Source organism: Zeus faber (assembly GCF_960531495.2).
Source record: "Zeus faber genome assembly, chromosome: 10".
NCBI lineage: Eukaryota > Metazoa > Chordata > Actinopteri > Zeiformes > Zeidae > Zeus > Zeus faber.
Window position 1 is genome coordinate 15,461,435 of NC_137199.1, and position 25,326 is coordinate 15,486,760.

The 25,326-nt window shown below is 45.4% G+C and overlaps 1 protein-coding gene across 1 annotated transcript in view; it reads left to right on the top strand.

The window, feature by feature from the left end:
- diaph1 (diaphanous related formin 1) overlaps positions 1 to 25,326 on the top strand; it is a 131,880-nt gene that overhangs the window by 88,711 nt on the left and 17,843 nt on the right. Inside the window, exons 18-23 of the mRNA XM_080007677.1 lie at positions 22,498 to 22,596; positions 22,951 to 23,045; positions 23,366 to 23,467; positions 23,752 to 23,991; positions 24,457 to 24,586; positions 25,166 to 25,290. Of these exons, the coding sequence (XP_079863803.1) occupies positions 22,498 to 22,596; positions 22,951 to 23,045; positions 23,366 to 23,467; positions 23,752 to 23,991; positions 24,457 to 24,586; positions 25,166 to 25,290 (791 nt within the window). The remainder of the gene's footprint in view (positions 1 to 22,497; positions 22,597 to 22,950; positions 23,046 to 23,365; positions 23,468 to 23,751; positions 23,992 to 24,456; positions 24,587 to 25,165; positions 25,291 to 25,326) is intronic.

The following is a 25,326-nucleotide window of genomic DNA, read 5'->3' on the forward strand; positions in this document are numbered from 1 at the left end:
TCTCGCTCTCTTTCTCACTCCTATCTTCTTTGCTTCTTCTTTACCTTCATTTTTCTTCCCCCTCTCTCCTTCCCACAGGCTGTGTTGGCGGTACTCTGTCAGGTGTGTGAGTCAGTACCTGTGTCTGGTGAAGGATTTGCTTAGCAGCGTTGTAATGACTCTGTTCAGGCTGAATGGGGGCTAAGCTGGCAGTCCCTCAGGTCAAGGAACGCAATAGTTGTTCAGTTTGTTTATCTGAAATTACCATTCAAAACGTCCAATCCAATGCGGTGGATGTTGGTGGGCGCGACATGGCCAAAAGTATGAGGACACAGGCTCATAAAAGAGCTCATTATGGGCATTAATCTGGAGCTTCCAGTATTCTCTGAAGGCTTTCCACAAGATGTCGGAACATTGCTGTGGGCTTGCCTCCGTTTAGCCACAAGAGAATTGGCGAGGACAGCCACTGATGTCAGGCGATTGTGCCTGGCTCAAAGTCAAATGTTAAATGATGTTGAGGTCAGGCCAGCCAGTCGAGGTTTTCCACACCCATCTCAACAAGCAATTTCTGGATGGACCTGGCTTGGTGTATGGGTGTTGTCATGCTGAAAAGCAGTGGGTTTCTTCACTGTTTCCGCAAAATTGGAAGCACAGAATCTTCTATAATGTTGTTGTATGGTCTAGCATTATGATTATCCTAAGTTTAAGAGAATATGATATTATTTCTCCTCCACAAAACTAAACTGCATAATGCACTTGGGCTGGGCTTGTAGCATTTTCTCGGTGTATGACAAATTTAGATTTGTCTGTCATACAGCCAATAATAAAGTGACTCCATATCATCTTATGTAGCCTTCAGAGGCAGTTCCACGTCACATACTGTATTGACACGGATAAGACAATCATTTGGACGATACCGCTGCTATTTTTTGTCTATATACAGTAGGTTGTACAGCTGTACGTCTGATTTAATACACCTCAGCAATATGTATTGCTGAAATGGCCGCTGCACTTATTACAAATTGTAACCGCATACGTTTGGCTGCGTAGTGTATGTAATAATATTTCAAATAATGTGTTTTATTTTTTATGCCACTTGGTCTATTTCAGTTTTTGTCAGTCCTACACATCTTCTTTTTGTAGACCGTGCAGATTGCCGTAATAACACTCTGCCTAATATTTGTGATGGGCTAACCATATGCTGTCTCAGGTTTCGCTATCATATGCCACAAATGTAAAATCCAGTCAGTGCACTATCCAATACACCGACCATTTTTTGCCATTTCTTGTAATGGTGAGGGCTTCATTGGGCCGTAGTGAGACCAATTCCACCACTAATGGCAAATAAAAGTTAATATTTAACCATCAAAAGCCTCATCACATGGTGCTTTAATGCACTTTGGTGCTAACCAATAAATATTTCATACTGCACATTAATATGGCTTATTTTACTTTGTTTCTCGTCTATTAAGTTTTAATTCATAAAATGGGTCGGCTATTCATATTTTAATATAAAAACTGTTTTTGTATATAATTTGTTCTTCACGTTGGTATGACGTTCTCTTTAAATTATAAAGACTTAACAGGTTGTTGAGGATGCTGTTGTTTGAGACTGCATCTTTGTGTGTGTGTAACACATAAAACAAGGCCAGCGGGACCCCCAGGCTGTTTGGCCTCTAACTCTTATCTGCCAGCTGGTGCTGAAACTAAGAGCCCTTTATCCCATGTTACTGTATACAAACACATGGATACACTCAAAAAAAAAAATGGGATCACACAAGTGCAGAGACACACTGATGGCCTCGTTGATCAACAAGAAAGCAACATGCGGATTCATCCAAATCAGACGCTCACAATCGTACGCAGACACACGGAAGACCTGAACCGATGGCATTTCAAACAAGCGAACGCACACATGCAGACACATGCTCTGAATTTGTGACTAAATCATCCTTCCCCATCTCCCCCGTCTTCCTGCCTTGTCTTATCCCGGCGTCCCATCTCCTTTTATCCACCTCCCTAATCTGCCTGTGCCTCTATCACACGCTCGCCTCTATCCCTACATCTCGCCAGCGAGACGAAGCTCCTCTGTTTTCTCTGCCGCTCCCACCGCCGTCTTCATCCTTATCTGGCTTCCTTGCCAACACATTCCCCGCTCCCTCTTTTTGATTGCTTTGAGAATGTTTCTGCTCACTTGTCTTCCTCTCTCCTCTCCTTCCACCCCCTCCCTCGCTCTCCCTGCCTTCTCAGTGGTGGTTTTAATGCATTATGAAAATGGACTGGGGCTATGAAAGCGAATCAGGACAAGTTTGCCTGTTAATGTGACTTCTTTCACTCCTCATCTGTGTCAGCGGCGCATGTGACGCGCCACGCCGTCGCCGCGTTAAAACCTCCGACCCCCGTTCGCGGTCGATCCCTCCAGCCATGTAGCGACATGTGTTCGCGCTCAGCACACGCGGACTCGGAACATGAACTTTAATGCACCGGCCCGTGTAGTTTGGGGCGAGCGCTAAACGGCATGAAAAATAGATTAGCCGGGGAGACGGGGGAGACAGCGCAGAACGCGCGGCGTTTCCTTCGAGGTGAGTGTTAATGGAAAACAGGAAGGGCGGTGGATTTTGGGGAGGGCGGTGGGGATGTTTATGAGAGGATGGGTCACCCTGTAGGGGGGCGCAGTCTGGATCTAAGCTCCTTCCCGTAGATAAACCTCTACATCTCTGTCACTCTTTCTGCCCCCCCCCCCCCCCCCACCCCCAATAATTCCCACTATGTTAATTTGTGTGAAGTGAAACTCTTCTCTCAGGAGAGGGAGGTGGTGGGATCATCCTTGGGAGAGATGGAGCTCGGCTGCTTGACGAGATGCGGGGTGATAAACTCAAACTTATGAGAGACAAAAAGAAAGAAAATATAAAAAACTGATTAAAACGAGACGGAGAGTGAAGCTGCAGGCCAATCGCTAACAACAGCTGCGTGTTCGAGGAGCGATGGGCTCTGAGATGAGATTGCGACGTGCGATTTGGGGTCTTGTGTGTTTTGGGGTCGATCAAATTCCCTTTTGAATAGTTGATGGAGCGGATTCTACTCGGCGCTGGAAAGTTAAATGAACTTGTGAGCAGTAGCACTATTTGAGAGGAGTGTAGCGTTTGTTTTAAAATAGCCCTCCGTCTTTACTGCTCTTTTCTCTCATCCCCCCTTCTCTCTGATGTTAGTGTGTGTGTGTGTGTGTGTGTGTGTGTCGCTCGCTGGATGGCTGGTTGGCGGTGGATATTAAGTGTGTGTCTGTGTGTGCGTGTGTGTGTCCATGCGTCAGGGTTTAATTGCGGTGTGCATAGAAACGAGTGTAATTAGCTGGCGCTCGCTTCCCTTGCCACCCGGCTAACAACCAGCATCCCCTCTGTGCTCCCTCTCTCTTTCTCTCTCTCTCTCTCTCTCTCTCTCTCTCCTCGTTCCTCATTCACTTCATTCTCTTTCTCTCTGTTTCTGTTCTCGAGCCTGTCGCCACAACGACAAGCCCCACTCCACCATTGTTCCCTGCTGCTTGCTCAAGAACAAAGGAAACGGGTATGAGCTCCCTGAGAAAGGAGAGGCCGAAATCGAGAGAAATGTAGAGGCAGAGGATTGCAGCAATGGAAGGGACAGGCAAAGAGAAATTTGAGAGAATATTGGGGTTGGGGAGGCCGGTGAAGTTGGAGACAGACAGGCCAGGAAGAGTTTGAGAGAATTATAGGAGAGACAGATTAGTGGAGTATGGAGGCTTGCCGGGCACGTAGAAGCTCTCTCCCCCTTTCTTTTCCTCCGGAAAGAAAATTGAGATGGAACCAGCTCCCTAATTTAATTCAAAGAAACGTGCTTACCGTCCACGCACGAAGAGTTTCCTCCAATCTACCTTTTCTCTTTCTCATCACTCACTTCCATTCTCCTTCTCTCCTCCTTTTTCCTTCTTTCGGGGTTCTATTATGGTCCAAATTGAAGTTTGTGTGTGCTTGATTGTGTCCCTTTCCGTGTGTGCACTAATGTGTAGCTTCCAGCATGTCTGTGTACTTGCCATGCACATATACTTTGTATGTGTGTGGGTGTGGGTGCCAGCGTCATTAGTTGCCGGTGTAGCTGGGTAATGCGTGGTCTGCGACAGTTGCTGTCTGAATGTTAACAGATTGTAACGCGGGAGAGAAAGTGAATTTGATTTCCTGAGGAAAATGGAGCAAATTACACTTTTATAGCCCTCTGCCACCATCTCTCTTCGCCGCCATTACTCACCGGGTGGAAAAGGGGAGAGCTGTAGGGGTGGGCATACGAATGAGAAGATGTTTTTCGGCAGATTGAGAGCGAGAGAGGGAGAAGATGCTGTGGTGGTGAAAATGCTGTTAGCGGAGAAGTGCCTTAGGAGGTTTATTATTATTTAAAATGTTGGCAAATTTCTCTCCCTGTATTGTCTTGAGATTGGGCTACTTCGGTTCTCTTTATTATTTTCAAATTGTCCCGATAATCACAGCTGGGTTTTACTTAAGAGAAAATGTGTTTTTTCTTTTTTGGGCCGAGAAACTTTTTTTTTTTTTTTTTTTTTTTTTAAGAGGTCGGTTTGTCGACTAGATGATAATCTAGAAAACAAACATGTCACATATATTCTCCGCTTAATCCTTTAAATTTGGTCCAAATCACAGGAGACCTTGGTGATTATAACACGATGAGGATAAACCCTGCCGCTGCTCACACCACTGAGGCTTATATATATTTTTTTATTCAAAGCAGATTTTACAATATGCCATACTAGCTCACACAGGCAGATAATATGGCTTCTTGAGATATCCCAATTTGTTACGCTGATGTAATGGCGCTGCAATATGGAAGCAGCGTATCTCATTTAAATGTATCAGTCAGTGTATGGACTCGCAGTGAGCTTAAAGTGCTACGCTAAAATGACTGGCTAATTATGTGCATGTAATTGACCTGTGGTCCAGATAGTTAGTCTGAAGCTTGAAGTGAATACGGGAGGCCAAGAAGAAAGTAATTAAAGCTCGACTGAACTTTTTTCCTCCCCTTTTATTTTGCCACTCTTACGCACACAAACACAGCTTGTTTTTCTGACCGCCGGTACCTAAATTAGGAGCTAGATGGCATATGAATAAATCATGGCCAGAGTGATTGATCGTCCCTATTGATTTTTAAGAGGGGTTGAGAGAGTTCTTTAATGTTAGATTTCTCTGAACTGTGTCCTCACTTAAGTTAATGAATTAATTTATTTCCCTTTGATTCCGATTGAACCGTTACATAATTCCCCTCTTCCCTAAGATCTGTACAATGTCTGATTTTCTTCAAAGTACTCTGCTGTACACAATAAGCTTTGGAAAAGCAAAAAAAAATTAAATAAATTAGATCAATAACCAGGTCCCCGGTTCCCAAGAGAGTTGGCATAGCAACCTAATACTACTGTTTAGTTTTGTGGGCCGTGCCACTTTAACTGCATTTGACCAATTGTTTGACCAACCCTGGCTGTTTGGCTGAAACCGCCTATTGTATAATGGCCATTCTTGTTTATTTCAGAACTGGACATTTTTCAGAAGAGCTGTAACTCCCTTTTGATCCTGGTAAAGCACTATTTTAACAGAACATTTACACTCCCGAGTAAAGATGCATCCAAAATGCTAATTTTGAATTCTCATCAACTTGTCATTCACTTTTGGCGTTTTCTTCTTTTATACCACCCCTTCATTAACTATTTTTTTCCCCCTGGTTTATGTTTGGACCCCCGAACTAAAGGAATAGCGTGGAGTGTTTAGAGGCTGGACAGAATGATGTGTGCAGGTTTTGATGCAACGCAGTTCACTGTACATCACACCTTAGTTTGTTATTATTGCAATCTTTAAAGTGTGTTACATTTAGGTACCTCATGATGTGTTCCAAGACTAGTTTCTAATGTATAGGTGTAGCTAAACCTGTGTAGCTAGTTGTATGTATGGTGGATTCTGTGTAGCTAACTGTAAATGTGGATGAATTTACGAAAAAGAACAGCACCCACGCATGAAAACATATCCCCACCACCTTCAGTGACCAAGAAAAAAAACAACCCAATCAATCAAAAGAAGGCTTCCTTTGAAGAATTGAAATTCATCGCCGGTGCTTAAAGACAAGGGTAAACCTGAATGTTGGGAAGGAGGGGGGCGTTGCAGTTTAAAATGAATTTCTGGGACTTGTGGTAATCAACCCGATACGATTCCACTTTACTGTCTGTGATGCACAGAAACATTGTCTTGCAAGTGCCGTAGTTCCACACATTATGACAAGAAACACTTAGACAGACATGCACCCTCAACTGAAACGTCTCTATTTGGATATTTATACTATTGTAGATGGACAGTTGTACTATTTTATTGTTAATTGTGCTTATTTTTAATCAATGGCAGACTGCACAAACAAGCCCAGATGTCGGATTCCATTGCTTTGCCAGCTGTTGCGTTTCCAGCTGAACAAACGTAAATAATGCCCTGCAGCAAACACAGCTTGAGTTTTCTATACCCATTTTTTTTTTCTCCCCCTGAATGAACCTTTATTGGCCTTGCAGATAATAATTGAACTGTCTGTAATGGGGAAAAAGGCAACGGCTCTGTCCTAAAGTCTCATTGCCCTCTTTTGTTTCCTTTTGCTTTGTATTTGTCGTCTCTTTCTGGCTTCCTATCTCCGATGAGCCACGAAGATGAGAGCGTTGTGAGAAACCCAGCGGGTTGGTTCTCACCGCTCTGGCCCCAATGAATTGCATGCGTGTGCGTGTGTGTGTGTGTGCGTGTGTGTGCGCGTGCTCTGAGAGAAACGCAGAAAGCGATGCCGTATGATTTGGGAATTAAATGCAGAGCTTAGGCGGTGTGAAGTAGCAGTCAAGGTTGGCTCAAGGGGAACGTCTCCCGGCTCGGCAGCGGATATGCTGGATGCGTTAGCTTGTAAGCACGCGGACACACACACATTCTAGACACGAAACATGCGCACACACACACACACACACACACACACACACACACACTACTAGTGGTTTCACCTGCCTGACCTGGTGCCTGTTTTCCTTTCCAACGGGGGGGGGCGAGAGAATACATTTCCTGTCTATGTGTTGCCTCTTTGCAGCTGGAGGATTGTCTTTCTCCCTTCTCCCCGCCCTCACCTCTTCCAGACCTCTCACTTGTTCATCCTCCTCTTTTTTGCTTCCCTCTTTTCATTTCCTTCTCTGGCTTTCTTTCAGTCCCCATATAGTCACCTCACCCACCCTCCACACCCACACACACACACACCCCTCCCCCTTCCAGATGACATTTGCTGTCAGGCAGCCTTATTATTGTGTCCCTGCAGATTTCTGATTAAGATCCTTCTCTCTCTCTCTCTATCTCCACCTCTCTCCTTAGCTCGCTCTTTCTCTCTACCTCTTTTCGTCTTCAGTGCCCTCCACCATAAACAATTTGGCTTTTTCCAGTGATGTGCTCTCTCTCTCTCTCCCTTTCTCTCTCTCTCTCTCGCTCTCTCTCTCTCTCCCTCCTTCCAGTTTTCCGTTCAACCTTTTTTTTTTTGTCCTTTGGCGGCATTCAGTTCTGCATAATCCAATTCACTTTATCGCACCACCATCCCATCTTCTGTTGCACCCCTCTGACTTTTCCCGTGCTTTGTCTCTCTTTTTTCTCTATGTCTTTCTCTGTCCTGCTCATCTCTCTCTCTCTCTGTTTTTAAAGGTCAGGTCTTTCTGCTTTTTCTTTTTTACTCTCTCCGGTAAAGTTCCAGCTGCAGTCTTTTCTCTTTTTTTTTTCTTTTTTTTTTTTATATCCCAAGGACTTGGTGTCTCTGGATTTTTTAAATTATACTCAGTGGGCCCTTAGCCTGTCCCCGTTGAAAGACACGTGCGCCCACACACGCACGTGCGCCCACACACAGCCGAGCAGATTCACACGCACACACATCGTAGTTTCATCCAGCTGTTCTTTACAAGTGTTCTCGTTGCAGGCTTGACGTTTTTCCTTTTCCTATGAGGTCACACGTGTGACGCAGGATTCCACCAGCTAGGTCTTTGGAACTGTATTTGCTTGTATTTGTGCCTGTGGCTGTATTCTGTGTGTTATATACTCCGTAATGTGTATTCCAGCTCTCAAAGGAACAGTATTTGTGTTTATATGTACGAATGATCACCACAAAGGAGGAAGTTTGTTTGTTGGAGTCAGTTGTTCAGCCGTCCGTCTAAATTGTACTTCAGTATTTTAATACAGTATTGGAACACAGTATACTGTAGTATCCTAATGTATATTGGTCACCCCTGTGGCGTGGTACCTATTTGTTTGCGAATTAACTTGCTGATGTTCAGCCCTTGTCTGGTGTGTGTGTGTTTGTGTCTGTGTGTGTGTCCGAGGCGGCGTATCACGCACCTCTTGGACAGCAGAGGAGACGGTTGTCATGGTGATAAAAAGAAAAAAAAAAAAGAATCCCTCGACGGCCATTTTTTCCTCTCATTTACCGTCTCTCAGAGTCTGGATGCTGCGATCTTGCTCCCTCACTTTCGGTCTGCCTCGTTCTGTCTCTCTCTCTCTCTGTATTTCTACTCTATATATTTTTATATTTTCTCTCTTTTTATGCCTGGCTCTCTCTTCGTCTCTGTATTCTTTGTATTCTTTTTGTATTTCCCCCTCTGTCTCTGTCTCACCTTGTCTCATTCCATTCCGTTTTGTTATATTATCTTACTGGCAATTTTTAAACCTTGCCTTTCTTGCTGTCTCTATTCCCTCTCTCCCTCCCTCTGGTCCTCAACTCTTGTCTCAATTGAGGGGGAGGTGGAGGCTGCGGGGGAAGTCAAAGGAAGAGAATGCTCATTTTATCACCACGGCGACAGAAGCAAGGGAGAGAGACATGTCATGTCCCGTGTCGACAAGTGACATGGGAAATGTCACTTGTCGGAAATGGACGTTTGGCGTGTGTGTCTTGACAGGAAAGAACGGTGTGACTGACATTCTGTATTTTATGTCCCTCTGCCTTTCGCCTCGCTCCCCCACTGAGTAAAGTGTGTGTGTGTATGCCGGGTGGGGGGGGGTGGGTGGGTGTGTGTGTGTGTGTGTGTGTGTGTGTGTGTGTGTGTGTGTGTGTGTGTGTGTGTGTGTGTGTGTGCGCGCGTGTGCGTGCGTGCGTGCTCACAGTATTTGTTTAAGGTGGGTTTTTTTGTTGTTTTCCTTACATCCAGTTACACAGCTATTTGCTACCCTGTCTCTATTTTCCAAGTCAATCATCCTACTCGCCCTCCCTCTTTCTCCACCTCTCTCTAGGCTTTCACTCTTGTAATCGCTCTTTCTCTCCCTAATTTTCCTTCCTTCCTCTCTCATGTCAGAAATGTAATCATGTTCGGGGGCCTCGGTGCAGGGAGAGATGGGTTGGGGGAATGAGATGGGGAGAGAAGGAAAGTAGGGAAGGAGGGGAGAAAAGAGAAAGTTTGAAGGGAACGTGGAGACGAGGGAGCAAAAGGCATTTGTATGTGTACCCAATTACCACTCCAGCCAGCCCAAAGTCACCTTCACCCAGGACTCATACACACCCACCCCCTGTAGAGGAGGCGGGGTGTATGAGCAGCTATTTCCAGAGAGGGGGACAGAGAATGTGTGCTACATTGGCAACGAGGTAGACTGAATGGTATCAGGGCCTTCCACTTGTCCATCAGTTCCCGGCTTATCACATAGGTGATTGCAGCACACTGTGTGTGTGGTCATAGTCTGTGTGTGTCCTGTGTCTTGATTGCCGCAACTGATTATGTTCTGGCCCCATAGTGTTCGACCAAGGTTCATACTGGCTGATTGGGAGATGTTGTGTGTGTGTGTGAGAAGAAAAAGTGTGTGCCAAAGCATATTCCTAAAACTGTGAAAAGTTTGTGTGTGTGTGTGTGTGTGTGTGTGTGTGTGTGTGTGTGTGTGTGTGTGTGTGTGTGTGTGTGTGTGTGTGTGTGTGTGTGTGTGTGTGTGTGTGTGTGTGTGTGTGTGTGTGACCTCGTTAGCCACGGCCTCGTTCCGCCCTGCTTCTTAATTAAGAGAGCGGAGGCCTCCCAGCCCTGTTTGCTATCCCACAGTCCACTGGGGCAGAAGCGACCTGAGCAAAGAAGGCAGATTGAAGGAAGAGCGAGAAGCGGTTTGGTGTGTATTTGAGGAAGAGGTAGTGATTCCGAAAGGAGTGATGGTTTGTGGAGGAGAGGAAGGGGTGGGGAGACAAGACAGTGAGTGAAGCAGTAGGACGTGAAAAGAGAGAGGGGAATAAACAGTGTGGATGGACAGACAACATGGCTGGGACACATTCTCCATTTCCTTCTTGATGCCATTCATTTCCATAAAAAGGTGTGTGTGTGTGCGTGTGCGCGCGCCTGTGCATTTCAGGCTGTAATCTGTTCCATCTTCTTTACTTCCAATCCGTATAGGATCTTTCGCTCCATCGCTTCTTATTTCCCACCATCACATCTGACTGACTTTCAGAGGGGAAAAAAAAGCTGTGGGTGTGTGCGCGCTTCCATTCCAACACAAGTGTGTATATCAGCGGTTAGATGCTAGTATGTCTATCCTTGCATGTAAATTTCTCTCTCTCTCTTCTGCTGTGTGTTTGGCGTGCGCGCGAGAGTATGTGCGCGAGTGTGCGCCGACTGAGCAGTTAGATAGTTGGTTAAATTTTAATGGTGCTGCCATCTCTGGGTGGCTTCTCAGAGAGGGCAAATGCAGACTGACACACTCGCTGAGCCGTGAGAGAAGACAAGATAGCGGGTAGAGCGATATCCAAGTGCACTTGCTCCTCTAGGCGCGAACACACGGACACACACACACACACGCACAGCCATGCTGAAATATTTACTAACAATGCTCAGACCATTGAGGAGGAAGAAAATACACAAGCACATTGTACTCTTATTGTAAAGTACTTGTGAAGACGCACCTTGGATTGTCAGTGCTGCTCCTCCCCACAAGCAAACTCCTTAATACAGGTTTTACAGTTACAGACACACAAGCACATAAACTCACCTACAATATCAACTGTCTTCCCAGTATTTATATATATTCATAAGCACAGATCTCACATGTGTCCACTGTGTAAGTGGTCATTTGTGTTGTTGTCTGTGTCTCGGTGTAGGCAGCTGACAGTCCGAGGGTCTCTCGGGGTCCCGTGCCTAGCTGGCATCGTTCTAACTTCATTATTCACACGCTATCAGGTCCATCTGGAGACACATACCAACGCATCTGCTCCCTCATCCCAAGGAGCTTGGCGTTCATTCCAGGCCCCGTTGATGTCTTGTGCACGAGTCACGTCCACTAGGTCCATCGACTCCTCTAGAAGTCAATGGAGGAGCTCCATAATGGAGCATCAACCTCACGCCCCCTTGTGGACAGTTTTTTTTTTTTTTTTTTCGAAAATAATTTGAACGCAAACTCTTTCCAAATATATTCACTAATTCACATATAAACCTAATAAGACTTGTCGAAATTGAGTGTCACATTGACGAATTGCGTACGAGGCGTCAGGACTCTACGTTTGCTTTGTTTCCTGTAGCTGCCTCACCGGGCCTCCTTCCTACTTCCAGTAGTCTTGAGTACAGAGTCGTCCAGTGAAATCCTGTTCGGCCGTTGGCTGGTCACTGTCACTGCCAGTGGGCCGAGGTTTTTAAACCCAGTGTTTTTCCTTGATTGTTTTTTTTCATCCGGCCAGTCTCACACAACAGGCTGATTGGCAGCGCATCCCCGATCAGCAACACATCCCCGCATGGCTCAGTGAGCACATGGCGGGATTATGTGTGTGTGTGTGTCTCGTCTAGCAACGACTGCGGCCAATTCCTGCGAGAGGCCAGCAGACAGATGTTCGAGGAGGGGATCTGCATGCGCGTTTGTCTCTTTGTTTAAAGATTTCTTTCTTCAGTTTCGCTCGCTCGGAGGCGAGTGTTTTTGGTGGAGGAGAAAAATATACATCGTAATTGACTCAAAATCGGGCAACCCTCCGGCGGTCTGTCGAATCTTTTGATAAATCTTTTGATGGATGGGTTTTCTTTATTTATTTATTAAGGTTCCCACGCAGGACGGGGGATGCCAAATCCCCCCCCCCCCCCCAAGCTACTTAGTTTTTCCTGTGATCCGGGTTTATTGATGTAGCTGAAACACCTGCGCTAGTTTTCCCAAAGCATCCGTAACAAAGACAGACTGTTCTCACATGCATAGCACCGCATAGAGACGTCCTCCAAACCCCTGTCCCGCATCGGCTTGATTTGTTTAATCTTCTATTTGATTCCATTTCAATTAGTTAAAACGGAACCAAATTGCACTTTGTGAATGGAATGTTGCGTGTGTTCTCTTTTCTCACTCTTCCTCTTCTCGACTCAACGATCACTTCCATCTGTACCACCCTCCTCCTCCTTGCCAGCTCTTCATTCCTCTCTTGTTCTTGCTGCATCCCTCTGTTCCCATTCTTCCCCTCTTTTCTTTTCCCTTGCTGTTCACGTGTTCGAGACTCTTCTCCTCATCTCTTCCATTTGTGGCTTCCTTCTTCCTTTTCCCCCTGTTTTTGTCCTCTCCACTTTTTCTATCCTCTGCCCTCTTCTCCTCACCCTTTCCACGCTCCTTAGTTCTTCTTGCTATTTCTCTCCTCATTTCCTCCTTTTTTTCCCCACTTTCCTCACAATCGTCTCCTCTTCACTGCTCCTTCCCTCCTGGTGTTGCTCTCCTCCCCTCCTTCTACACTTGGTCAGGCTGCGATTGTTGGCAGCAGGAGAAGTGATGACAGGAATCAGAATCCCCCCCATCACTGCCTCAAGACAGGCACAGCGATGTGTGTATGTGTGTGTGTCCTGCGAGCAGCAGATGACATTTAAAAGGCCAGAACTCCCTCCTCCTCTCCAGTCCCTCCCTTATTGTCTCCAGGCCTCGCCCGGGGGGGCGATGAAACCCGGCACGCCTTCTCTGCAATGTGTGCGTCCTTGTGTGTGCGCGCGACTGAATTCATGCCGATCTTTCCACCACACAGTCATGTCACAATTACTAGTCAGGCCTGCGAGGCTTGCCTAAAGAGACTTGGCGAGAGGGATAAATTGGAAAGGAATGGAGATGGATGCATGGATAGAGGGAGGGAGAGAGCGAGTGAGTGCTTTCCTTTGTCCTCATCACTGGAGCAGAGATAAAGAGGAGTGTAGGTATGGATGGAAGGAGATGGAAGGGATTAGGACTCTAGGGTGTATTAATGGAGGATAGATGCCATGACACTGTGTAGACCTCCTTTTTTCTACCCTTAGCTCATTCCTCGTTTTCATGTTTTATTTCTCACCGTTGCGCACGTCTTCCATCTCTTTTCTCATTCACACTTCCCCCCCCCCCCACACCCCGTTACTCGTCTCTTATTGCTTCATAAGGTAATAATGAATAATTTAGAGTTGACAGGAGTCTGCCTCTTAATCCTTCTTGCCACAGGCAAAATGTGCCCCCAGGGTTCCTGCCATCGTGTGTGTGTGTGTGCGTGTGTGTGTGTGTGTGTGTGTGTGTGTGTGTGTGTGTGTGTGTGTGTGTGTGTGTGTGCGCACCACGACTGTGTTTCAGTTCATCTAACTATTTGATTGGGATAGAGGCCCAATTTACAAGGGCTTGGTTTGTGACTCTATGTTTTGCATGTAAACTAGCTGCGTACACGACTCCCTGCACGCCACAAACGCAGCAGCCCTCGCAGGAACCTGAACAGCTGCGACGGAATACCTGCACGCTGAGCATCAGGTCTGCGCAGCATTTATGCCACGTGCCTGCGTTGCCTCACGTGACGTTGAGCCACTAGGGAGGCTTCTGGTGCTTCTAGTTTGACCCCCGTGGACATCAATAAAGAACTACATTATTATTCCCCACTTATCGCTGAGAGACAGCGCACAACACAAACACTGTCAGTCTGGTTATCATACAGACCCTCTCCAGACACCCACAGAAAGAATCCCGGCTTGTCACAGAACACCTTCTACCTGCCGCACGACCGCAAACCAGGTTTGATGGTTATCTCCGGCTGTGAGCTCGCTCGGTGATGTCATTCCCTCTCCTCCCCCTAGAGGGAGCGCCGCGAAGGCCGGCGCAGCCTCAAGGACGTTCTCGCCGTGAATAACAAAATACCCGCGAGCCACACGCGGCGGCGGGGCTACCGGCGGCGCGCGCTCCCATTTTCTCTCTAATCTCCTTCTTGCCTTCCCTCTCTCTTTTCTCTCACGGACTCACCCAAGTTAGTCACCGACTCACCTAGTCAGGGGGGCAGCCTTGCCCTTCGCGTCCCCAGTAAAACCAAATCACGCAAATGCAGACGGGATTTTTTTTTTGTCTGATCTCAAGTGTTTCAAATCAATCAAACATTACTGTTAATGGTCTCAGTGGTGTATTGTCATCAAGGTGAGAGGACATGAACGTTTCTAAATTCAATTTCCTGATGTGATGACTGAAATATGTTGAGTTTTAATTAAAAGGCTTTTCATTTTGTCAGTCTTCATTTTATATTGTCACCGTATAATTTAATCATGAAAACATTTATAAAATTCGTAGCACGAACTGAAATCCTAAATGTCTTCTTCTTTTTTTTTTTTTTTTTTTTTTTAATTCATTTCCGCACCCCAATGGAGTTGTATTGTATAAGCTGCCGCGTTTTGTAAGCTCCAACGTAACCCGTGTCCTGCCTGTTTTTGGGCATGTCTGTCGGGCGAGGTCAGTGCGATTCTGAGTTACGTGCTCATGTTTTTTTGCGCGTGCGTGCGTGCGTGTGTGTGAGACTTGTGTATCGGGCTTCGTCCAAGGTCACCTTCAGTGGGAAACATCAGTCGCTTGTTCTCACCTCTTCTCTTCCGCCATATCTGTCTTTCTCCTTCCCTCGTCCTCCACTCCCTAGCCTCCGTCTCCCTCCATCCGTCACCCTTGTCTTCCTGCTTTTATGGCCTCATTCCCTCCAATTTTATCTTCTTTGTTTTTAGTTGGGGGGCTTTTTCATGTTGCGTTTGACCATAACATCCTCTTCACTGCCCATCCTTCACACCAACCCCCCCCCCCCCCCCACCTCTCTTTTATTTGTTCTCCTGCTCTGTGCATCTCAGTTTTCACCCTGCTTTATTTGCTCGCTCTCTCTCTCTCTCTCGATTTGATTTCCCCTCTCCTTGATTCCCCCCTTCTCTCCTTGTAATTAGCTGGTGTAATTGTGGTAGTCAATCTTTGCTGCTGTCCCAAGGAGAGTGGCTGATATAGGACTGATTTAATAAGCATGGCATCGCGGCTCACCTCTAACTCTGTGTGTGTGTGTGTGTGTGTGTGTGTGTGTGTGTGTGTGTGTGTGTGTGTGTGTGTGTGTGTGTGTGTGTGTGTGTGTGTGTGTGTGTGTGTGTGTGTGTGTGTGTGTGTGTGTGCGAGACTGACTGTCCTCTGCTGTTTGCTTTAGGGATTTACGGGCTGTTTGTGTGGTTTAGGCGAGCGAGAATATGAGTTCAAGGTGATGCTGTGTCGGTGACTGTAGCACACCTTATCAGTGATGCAGACGGCATACCCTGCGTTTTCTGTGTGTCCGTGAAGGTGTGTGTGTGTCTGCGCCCACACACCTCTATCAGTAATGCTGGTATATGCTGTGTGTGAGTCATCACCACAGACCTTCATGGCCAGGAGAGCAGGGAGAGGTCAAAACGGCCCTGGGAGAATAACGCGCGCACACACACACACACACACTAAGAGATTCTCTTTTTCCCCCTCCTACAAAAATGCAGTCCTCTATCTCTCGCACACACCCGCATTACTATACGCTTTACACATTCACATATGTCATGTGTACATTGCGTCTTTGGGTCCCTTTTTTTTTGTTGTTTTTTTGTTCCCACATCCACACACAATGCTGGTTTCTGTGAGAAGTAAGAAAGCAGAAGTGCCAGGTGTGGTATAGCGCCATCTGTATTCTGCCACCAGTAGTACCTCGATTCGACCAGTAGAGGGCACTGTGGCTCCACGCATCACCAGTAGGCTCACTGAAGGAACCACACTTTATGCCTCTTACTCAGTACTCAGCATAAAAAAATCTGCAACTTTGTAGAAAAACAATAGCTTGGAGCAAAGAAAAAAAGGAAATAATACATACATATTTAATATCTGTTAGGGCAAAATCAAATTTATAGTAAAAACTGATGATTTATGGTCTTTATAGTGGACGCCAAGTTTCAATACAAATTAAGTGTAAGTCAATTTATACATATTTTGGAGAATTGAAGCCATGCTGGAGAAATTATCTTCTGTTGATATAAAATGAGATTATTATTTGAAATTAAAAGTTTTTGAGAATGAGTACTATATTTGAATGTATGAATATCGTTGTATTTATGTGGTAAATAAGTATATGTGCCATTAAATGTTAGTGTGCAAGCCGCCATTCTCTCCTCCTCTGATCCTGGTGTTTGAATTTATTTGGATTTGAAATTATAATAGTAAAACATAATTCTAAAGTGTAACCACATCTGCTCCATGTGATTTAAATTGAGCTAGCAGACTGCATACAAGGTTTAAGCAATAAACAATGATATATTTCCATAATCCAGGGGTTGAAGTTATTTTAGACAATGTTTTGGGATTTTTTGTTCCTACTTTGGTAGGAGTTTTGACATGTGAAAACTAAAATTTTGTTTAGTGGAGTAAATCGAAGCTGCAGTTGCAATGTTCATGCACCAGGGGTGCGCAAGTGAGCAGCGCTTTAGCCCCTCCCCTGGCCCTGCCCCCTCTCCCCTGGCCCTCCCACATCCTGCCCCCCTCTCCCCCTCCTCCCTGCCCCACCCTGCCATCTGGTTCTCTTCACACACACACACGCGCACACCCCCACACACACACACACACACACACCAGCAGGAATCCTTTCTCCCCGCTTCCTTTCACGGTGAAAAACAGGATGAAGGGGGCTCTTTCAGTGGCCAAGTTACCGTGGAAACCCCCTTTATTTTGTCTTTTGTCCGACACAACTCACTTTGTAGCAAACGCTCATGCACGCACACACACACAGTCACACACACACACACACACACACGTACACGAGAATGTGACAATGTTGGACATTTAAAGTTTAAAGAGACCAACTTTCCAGCTGTCCGTCTGCCATAGTTTTGGCCTTCTGCTTAGTTTGGACAAAGACCCCCTTCCCTGAACACACACACACACACACACACACACACACACCACACACTCTGTTTTCCCCTTTTCTCCCTTCACCATTTCAAACCGTGAAATCTTTAGGAGTTAAGTATAGTAACTACATAAAATACAATTACGTAAATCAGAAGCATGAGACCGTATCACATTTTCCAGAGTACTGACGTTTGACAGAGGCCGGTTTGTCTCTCAACGCGGTTTCCTTTGTTATACAACGTCAGATTTATATTTTACCAAATAGTTTTTCCACCATTTCACAGACAGTCTGGAGTCAGCCTTGTGAAATTCTAAACCATGTCCTCCCCCCAAGTCCAATACTGGAATGTTGTTTAAAAAAAAGAAAGAAAGAAAAGTTGGTTTAAAATTAGATGGCGTTGAAGTGTCGTTCCCCGGCCGCCGCCACTAGAGGGCGCATCTGACCGAGCCCTCTGCGGTCACACAATGGAGACCGTCATCTGTAAGCTTTTAGCTGCGTTAAAAATAAACAGGACTGGTGACGAGGGTGAATGGGCCCACTGAGACGAGAGGACAAAGAGAGGAGAGAGCGTATGCTGTCTGTGATAAAGCCAAAAAAAAAAAAAAAAAGCGGGTTTGCTTTGAACGCGGCACTACGGATAAAAGTAACCAGGGAAGAAAGTGTTTATTATTTCTGCCTGTGTATGCGTTCCTCGCGCTCTTTCATCCACGCTCTCGTTTCTTCCCTTTCTTTCTTTTGTATCAGTCTTTTCTTTTGCCGGCAAAATCCTCGCCTCCCGAAACCGAACCACACTTTTCTTCCTTTTAAGGAGCGAAATGGAGAGAGGAAGTGAGAGACAGAGACAGAGAGGGGGGGGGGGGGGGTGGTGGAGGTGGTGGTGGTGGTGGAGGAGTGAAGGACACTCAGGTCAGCTGACTGATAAACAGACTCCTCTTTGTGTCGAGTTTGGAAAGACAGACACACATGCGTGCACGGCCTTGGTTACATATTAACGGGGGTCTCTGCATGACTTGGCTGCACATGATTCTGCCCCCTTACCACCAGTTCTCTCTCTCTCCCTCTCTCTCTCTCTTCACCCCCCCTCCTGTAATTGAAAACAGAACTTCGCAATGGAAGAATTTAGTTTGTTGCGTCCCACATACACACACTGGTGCACACACACTCGTGCGTGCGTGCGTGCACGCACTCTCACACACACACACACACACACACACACACACACACACACACACACACACAGTCTCACACTCCCAATCATCTCTCAGTACCAGGCAGCTGTTGTGGAGGCTGGGAAAGAGGGGGTGGGTGCCAGGAAAGAGTGTGTGTGTGTGTGTGTGTGTGTGTGTGTGTGTGTGTGTGTGTGTGTGTGTGTGTGTGTGTGTGTGTGTGTGTGTAAACAAAAAGGCATCTCAACTACAAAATATTTGGATGTTATTACATTTGTTCCATATTGTGTGAGTGTCGTTGTCTGTGCACTTTTATGTGTGTGTGTGTGTGTGTGTGTATCTGGTTTTAATTCTGTGTCTAGTCATAACTTTGTGTGTGTTTTCCCTCTGTCATCTCCTCTCCTCCCCCACAATGACTAAGTGCAGTGCAGGCGCAGTGCCACCAGGGGCGCCATAGGCTTATAAATGAACAGGAGACTGCATGTGAAAAACCAGAGCAGCCATTTTACAATCTGCACACCAGACCCCATTTTATGAATCAGCTATGATGTCATCATAGCCAGGCGTGAGGGGATTGGCCACGACGCAGCCGGCATATCCGTTCTTACTACAGTGCCCACGCACACACACTCAGGCATCCTCAGAGGCTCTCCATCTCCCTGATATACACACACACACACACACACACACACACACACACACACACACACACCACTGACATGATGCTAAGCTTGTCTCCCATCCTAACTGGATTAAGTCACTGTGCTGGATTAACCAGATTAGACCTACATGTGAACTGCAGCACATACACATACAAGCGTGTTCATGCTTTAGTGTGTTATGTTGTAGGTTTTTTAGGGGGGTTTTTTCTATTTTTTATGTATTGCCTACTATCCTCTACCAGCACGAAGCAGTTTCCTCTGGCGGAGTTAACTGCCTTGTTGCCTGTACAGCAAAGTTTATTAATGGACACTAGTCATTTCCTTTGGGAACATTTCATCTGCGATTTGGTGTGCATTGTTTCCTCTCAGCTGTCCAGAGGGATGGTTTTTGTGTGTGAGTGTGTGTCATGGTGGATTTCCTGCCTTGGTTTCCTGCTGCCGGCAAGCCCAGGGCGCCCCGAGAGTGTTGGACCCACAATAGTGTTTATGATCCACACCACTGATATATGCAGTACGAGATTACACACTAATGGACTCGCATGATATGAATCAGTGCTATCAACACAGCACAAATGAAGCATATCATGGCTGGTAAACCAAACTTCCAGAGAGAGTTCAAAAACAAGATTAGACCACAATTACAAGTACTTAGTTAATTTGAGGAGGGGAGGGGGTAGCATGGGGCACCTTTCAAGTATTTTGATGGTTTCCCATGTTATAAACTAACATGAACAATTACTCAAATCAACTTTTGAAAACAGGTAACTGGTGTTTTTGACATAGGAAATGCTGAGCTTCTCTGTCATCAAACATGAAATGCCCCCAAATGATGAGAAGGCTGCTGCATAGCTATTTAACTTTTCAACTGGGCCAGAAGACCAGTTGAAAAGAATATTCAGTTGAAACCACAAGAATATTGTGCCTCATCAATTCTGTTGAACTACAGTATACAATATAGAATCAGTTCAGAATAACCACTGATTCTCCTCCTCTAGAATAGGAGTACAATAAAAAACAATAACTCGAGGCTGATAGCTGTTGAACAGTGATCCTCGGTAAGGCGAGGTGTGTGTCAAAGAGTGTTAGAGAAAATTGGTGCTGGTCAGCGTGTCCTGGAAGATTTCAATTTCCCGGACAAATGGGAGAGATTCTGGTCAAATATTATCTGTGTTTATTGAGCTTAAAACAATTGTTGAGCAGGCTTTATAGAGAATGACATCATCAAGGCATGTCGATGTATAATATTTTTAATTGAATATTCAGAATAAAATAAGTCCCGTCAGTAAACCTAATTTTAAAAATAGATAAATATTACGAATATTGTTACTACTTGAAATCAAATAATTTCCATTCGTGAACAATTAGTAACAAGTGCAGCCGCTTTAATTAACATTTCACTAAAATAACATTTTGATCAAATCAAAAACAAAATAAATATGGCACGTAGGTCAATGTGAATAGGTTTATAGTGTTGTCCGTCTTCATCGGATGTCCCGTCGACATATTTTACACAATGAATATTTACTGTCTGCTTTGGGTTGGAACTTAATTATCCCCAAAAAAACACCAAACTATGGATGTGTGTGTCCCTGTTGTCAACGATACATCATCTTTCTATTCCTCCTCAGAGAAGAGAGTGTGTGTGTGTGTGTGTGTGTGTGTGTGTGTGTGTGTGTGTGTGTGTGTGTGTGTGTGTGTGTGTGTGTGTGTGTGTGTGTGTGTGTGTGTGTGTGTGTGTGTGTGTGTGTGTGTGTGTGTCAAACGGCCATATAAAGAATGACTGGCTCATTTAGAGGCCCGGTAGTCATGGCATCCTTTCCGGTTTAGACAAAGCCCTTCTTGACTTAACGGACAGAGAGACAGATGGATGAACTTGTTGCTCCACAGACTGTCTCCGTTTCTGGGTGGAGAATGGTGTTACAGTGTGGGACGACTGGCATATGCTCCAGTAATCTAATATACGTATGGGGAGAGTATTATGGAAGTGATTTCATTGTAGAAGGAGAGGGGGGTGGAGAGAGAACAGAAGGGTGTAGGGTGTCGAATGCGAAAGGTCACACAAAACAACAGTGAGATAAATGTTGCTTTCAACACGGAAAAGAACAGCATTTAATAACAATGGTAGAGCAAAACAAAATGTCAAACCAAATAATTTATTTTGCCATAACAGGTTGCACAGTCCTTACACACTCGCGCGCATTTTTTCAAAGCTTGTAGAACATCTCTAAAACTTGGGAGTTGACATTCAAGTCCAGTTATCCAGTAGGCCTGATGGTTTCATGTCATATTCCACTCCAGTAAGTACTTGGCCTTGAGCTCAGCTTATAAAAAAACCCCAAAAAAACATGAAGTCATAGGCATCAACAGGTGTGCCGCTGAGACCACAGGGTCCAGGCATTTGTTTGTATTTGTTGTGGCACGCTTAGTGTTTTGCATGTGAAAGAGAGGGACAATGTGCATGTGGAAACCATGACCTGACTGGCTGCCTCACTTCCAGGAAGTGAACTGCTTCCACTTCTGTCTGGTTGTTCTGAGAGGAACAAAAGGAGAGACCCCAGACCACAGGAAGTGGATAGAAGGGGACCGGCGTGTTATCATAGTGTATATAAAATGATGGTGTCTGTATGTATTACATGTATGATGGATAATTGTGGATAACTATTTGTAGAGGGGTGAAGCACAAGTGGGTAAAACCTAACTTCCCCACTCCCACAACCCATAACCCTCGTAATACCGACCTTCCGGCTCATGGCTCTCGGTACTTTGAGCTGTTATGTGGGCAGACTCGCGCAGCCGCCACATAGATTTCTCATCAGATGTGCACACAAACAAACACACAAATACCCTCACTGCTCTAATTCCAACCTTGTCAGAGCAGTTTAGTGTGAGGTGTTTCTCTCATGTTTAAGCGCGTGTGTGTGTGTGTGCGTGTGTGTACACATTCATGCGCTTTTCTGCATAACCTGACTGTGAGTGTTGATTGCCTCTCAGCTCTCAAACGTCCTACCCAATCTACCCCCCCCCCCGTGTGTAGCAAACCCTTCTACCCTTCAGGAAAATCACTCCCATCCCCTGCAGTCGGAGTCTGCACCAAGTAGTTCCTCCCTCCCCCGGACGCCACTGATCCAATAATCCCAACGCCTTTGCGACAACTCACAGCTGGGGGAGAGCGAAAAAAAAAAATCTGAGAAAAGTCAGCCTCTATACCCATCCAACCGCCCCTCATCCTCCCTCCCACATCTCTCAATGCCTGCTGCTATCCATCATCCTTCTCTTCATCGATACAGAACATCTGTTGTCACGATTATTACGTCATCGCCCGATTGCAATTATTTGATGTGACCATGATCATTTGGAAAAGTCGCCACATTCCGCAATCATTTTTCCATCAAAATCTCGGGAAATTAACGGGTTTTACATCAGTTGGGTTGAATTCAATGAAGTCTACCAATTGTTTAATTTATTTCCAATGTTCAATGTCAGTAGGTGCTGCTTCAACATTAACACAACATTAACACAACATTAACATCTGTCTCACCTCTGCATCTCTCTTTCTGATTCCTCAGCCAAAAAGGATCAGGAGGCAGGTGAGGAGAAGAAGCAGGCGCAGAAGAAGAAGGTGAAGGAGCTCAAGGTGCTGGACTCCAAGACCTCTCAAAACCTCTGTAAGTCTGCCCCCCCCCCCCACCACCCCACACACACACACACACACACACACACACACACACACACACCAACACACATCCCACCATCCACATACAAAACCAACTTCTCTCATTCACTGGTTTGTAGTTGTTACTTAGATATTTTTAGTTCTCTTCTCCGTGTCCCACACGCAACTATTTGCTTAAGTTTTTAATTTGTCTTTCTTGGGAAACATTTGGTCTCTAATGCTAATGCAGTTAAGCCGTTGATGATGAACGACTATTGATGTTATGTTTACCACTGTTGTTTGGCCTGTGAACTTCACACGCTGTTTTTTATTTTTGTTTTTTTGCTTAATTGTATGCATTTTCCAGCCATTTTCCTGGGTTCATTCCGCATGCCCTACGAAGAGATCAAGACGGTCATTTTGGAAGTAAACGAAAAGGTCCTCACGGAGTCTATGGTGCAGGTACGAGTATTCTTCTTAAGTGTCCAGTCATGCACATGTTTATGTATGCAACATTTAAAAAATACTTCTTCACAATACTTCGCCCTGATTAAAATAAGCTGCATTGGATCGTCAGCCTCATAGACATTCAATTTGGACTGTAATGCAGCCTTAAAGACAACATTTAACTATATCACAATTTTACGATAATCAGCATCCTAGATGGTATCTCAGTGATATCTCATAAAGGGGTATCGATATTATATCGATGTATCGCTCAGCACTGTTCATGCTGTGAGTTCTATAAACTTTTTTTTTTTTCTCTCGCTATTGTCGTGTAGAACCTGCTCAAGCAGCTGCCGGAGCCAGAGCAGCTGAGTGTTCTCGGAGAAATGAAAGACGAGTACAATGACCTGGCTGAAGCCGAGCAGTTTGGAGTAGTGGTGAGCACAAACACTTACACACACACACACACACACACACAAATAAGCTGTTGAGCTTCTGACTTAAAAATTAATGAGCAGAAAATCTCAGTCAGTGCTTCGGAGGGAGGTCGCCCTGTGGATGATGGTGAGGAAGATTCAGGCTATCATTAGTGCATTGGTTACATAAAACGATACACGGTCTAACACTGAGCCCTTTGACTAAGTGTATAAAATGTGAAATCCAAGTGAGACCCCCTTCCAATTTGAACACGTTGAGCACACTTTTTTATTTTTTTCTTCAGATGTCCGGCGTCAAGCGTTTGAAGCCACGACTGCAGGCCATCCTGTTCCGGCTGCAGTTCGAGGAGCAGCTCAACAACCTGAAGCCTGATGTGGTGTCGGTGACGGCGGCCTGCGAAGAGCTCAGAAAGAGCGACAGCTTCTCCAAGCTCCTGCAGGTCATCCTGGTGGTGGGAAACTACATGAACGCCGGCTCCCGCAACGCCAAGGCCTTCGGCTTCACCATATCGTACCTCTGCAAGGTAATGCCCTGTGCAAGGGCACGTTGACGACAAAACAACTCGAACTGTCTTTCCCCCAAATGCTTGTGGCCTCCCCGTAGCACGCCAAGGTTAACTGAAGAATAATAACAAATATACAACACCACATGGACGGTGCCTAATCAGGACATCAGTGCAATGTTCTATGGAACACAATCTAGATTTGAGACTAATAACTGATAAGTAGGGTTAGGGTGCCCCTAATCTTAACAAGTAAAAATAATGGTTCAGATTAGTGTTTAGTATTGGTAGACGGTTATAATTCAGCTACTTAAAGTTTAGGAATCTGTATCCAGAGTGGATAAGTGGTATCAGTGTATCATAATCACACATAGAAGAGCACATGCAGATGTTTCCCAATGCCAAGGCCTTAAGCTCCACAATCTTTTTTTTTTTTATAAACGCCTAGAAGACATAAGCATTAATCGTCCTCCTCCATCCAATAAGCTGCGCGACACCAAGTCAGCTGACCAGAAGCAGACGCTGCTCCACTTCCTAGCCGATGTCTGTCAGGAGCAGTACCCCGACGTCATGACCTTCCCCGATGAGCTGATCCACGTGGAGAAGGCCAGCAGAGGTACCTTGACCTCTCTGCTTACCTTCGTCTATCTCAGCGGTTCCCAACGTGTGGTCTGGTGTCCCCCAGCGGTCCTTGAAGAGGTTCCAGGGTGTCCCATCAAAACGATTATTATTTAAAATTCAAAATGATCTAATTTACAATATCTTAGCACCATTGTGAATGTAATGTATGAGAATGTACAATAATGACCATTTTGATATTAGACTCACTGTTATCTCCCTTATAGTATAGACAGGCATAGAGTTTGGACTACATTCTATCTAACAATGAAAACTTTTTGGAATGGACCGGAGATAAAATCTTATCAAATGGGGTCCCTGGCCTATGCCTATCAAATTGGGGGTCCTTGATATTAAAAGGTTGAGAATTACTGATCTATCTCATCCACAGCTTACTCAAACCTGAAGCTTGAAATGCAAATAATATTTCCTCTGCAGAGTATTGGGTCCAGGCTCGACCACTGTCCTCTCTTAATTATAATTGTTGAGTAATGGATACCATGAAGTTCATAGCATTATTAATACTACAAACTAGCTTCCTGATTGGTGACTTCTACCCTGCTATGCCCACCAACAGTACCAGCAGAAACACTTCAGAAGAACATCGAGCAGATGGGCCGTCAGATCAAGAACCTGGAGAAAGATCTGGCAACCTTCCCTCCTCCTCAGAGTGACAAGGACATGTTTGTGGAAAAAATGTCAATATCCTTTTTTTTCTCAGTCCTGCCTGTTGCCGCC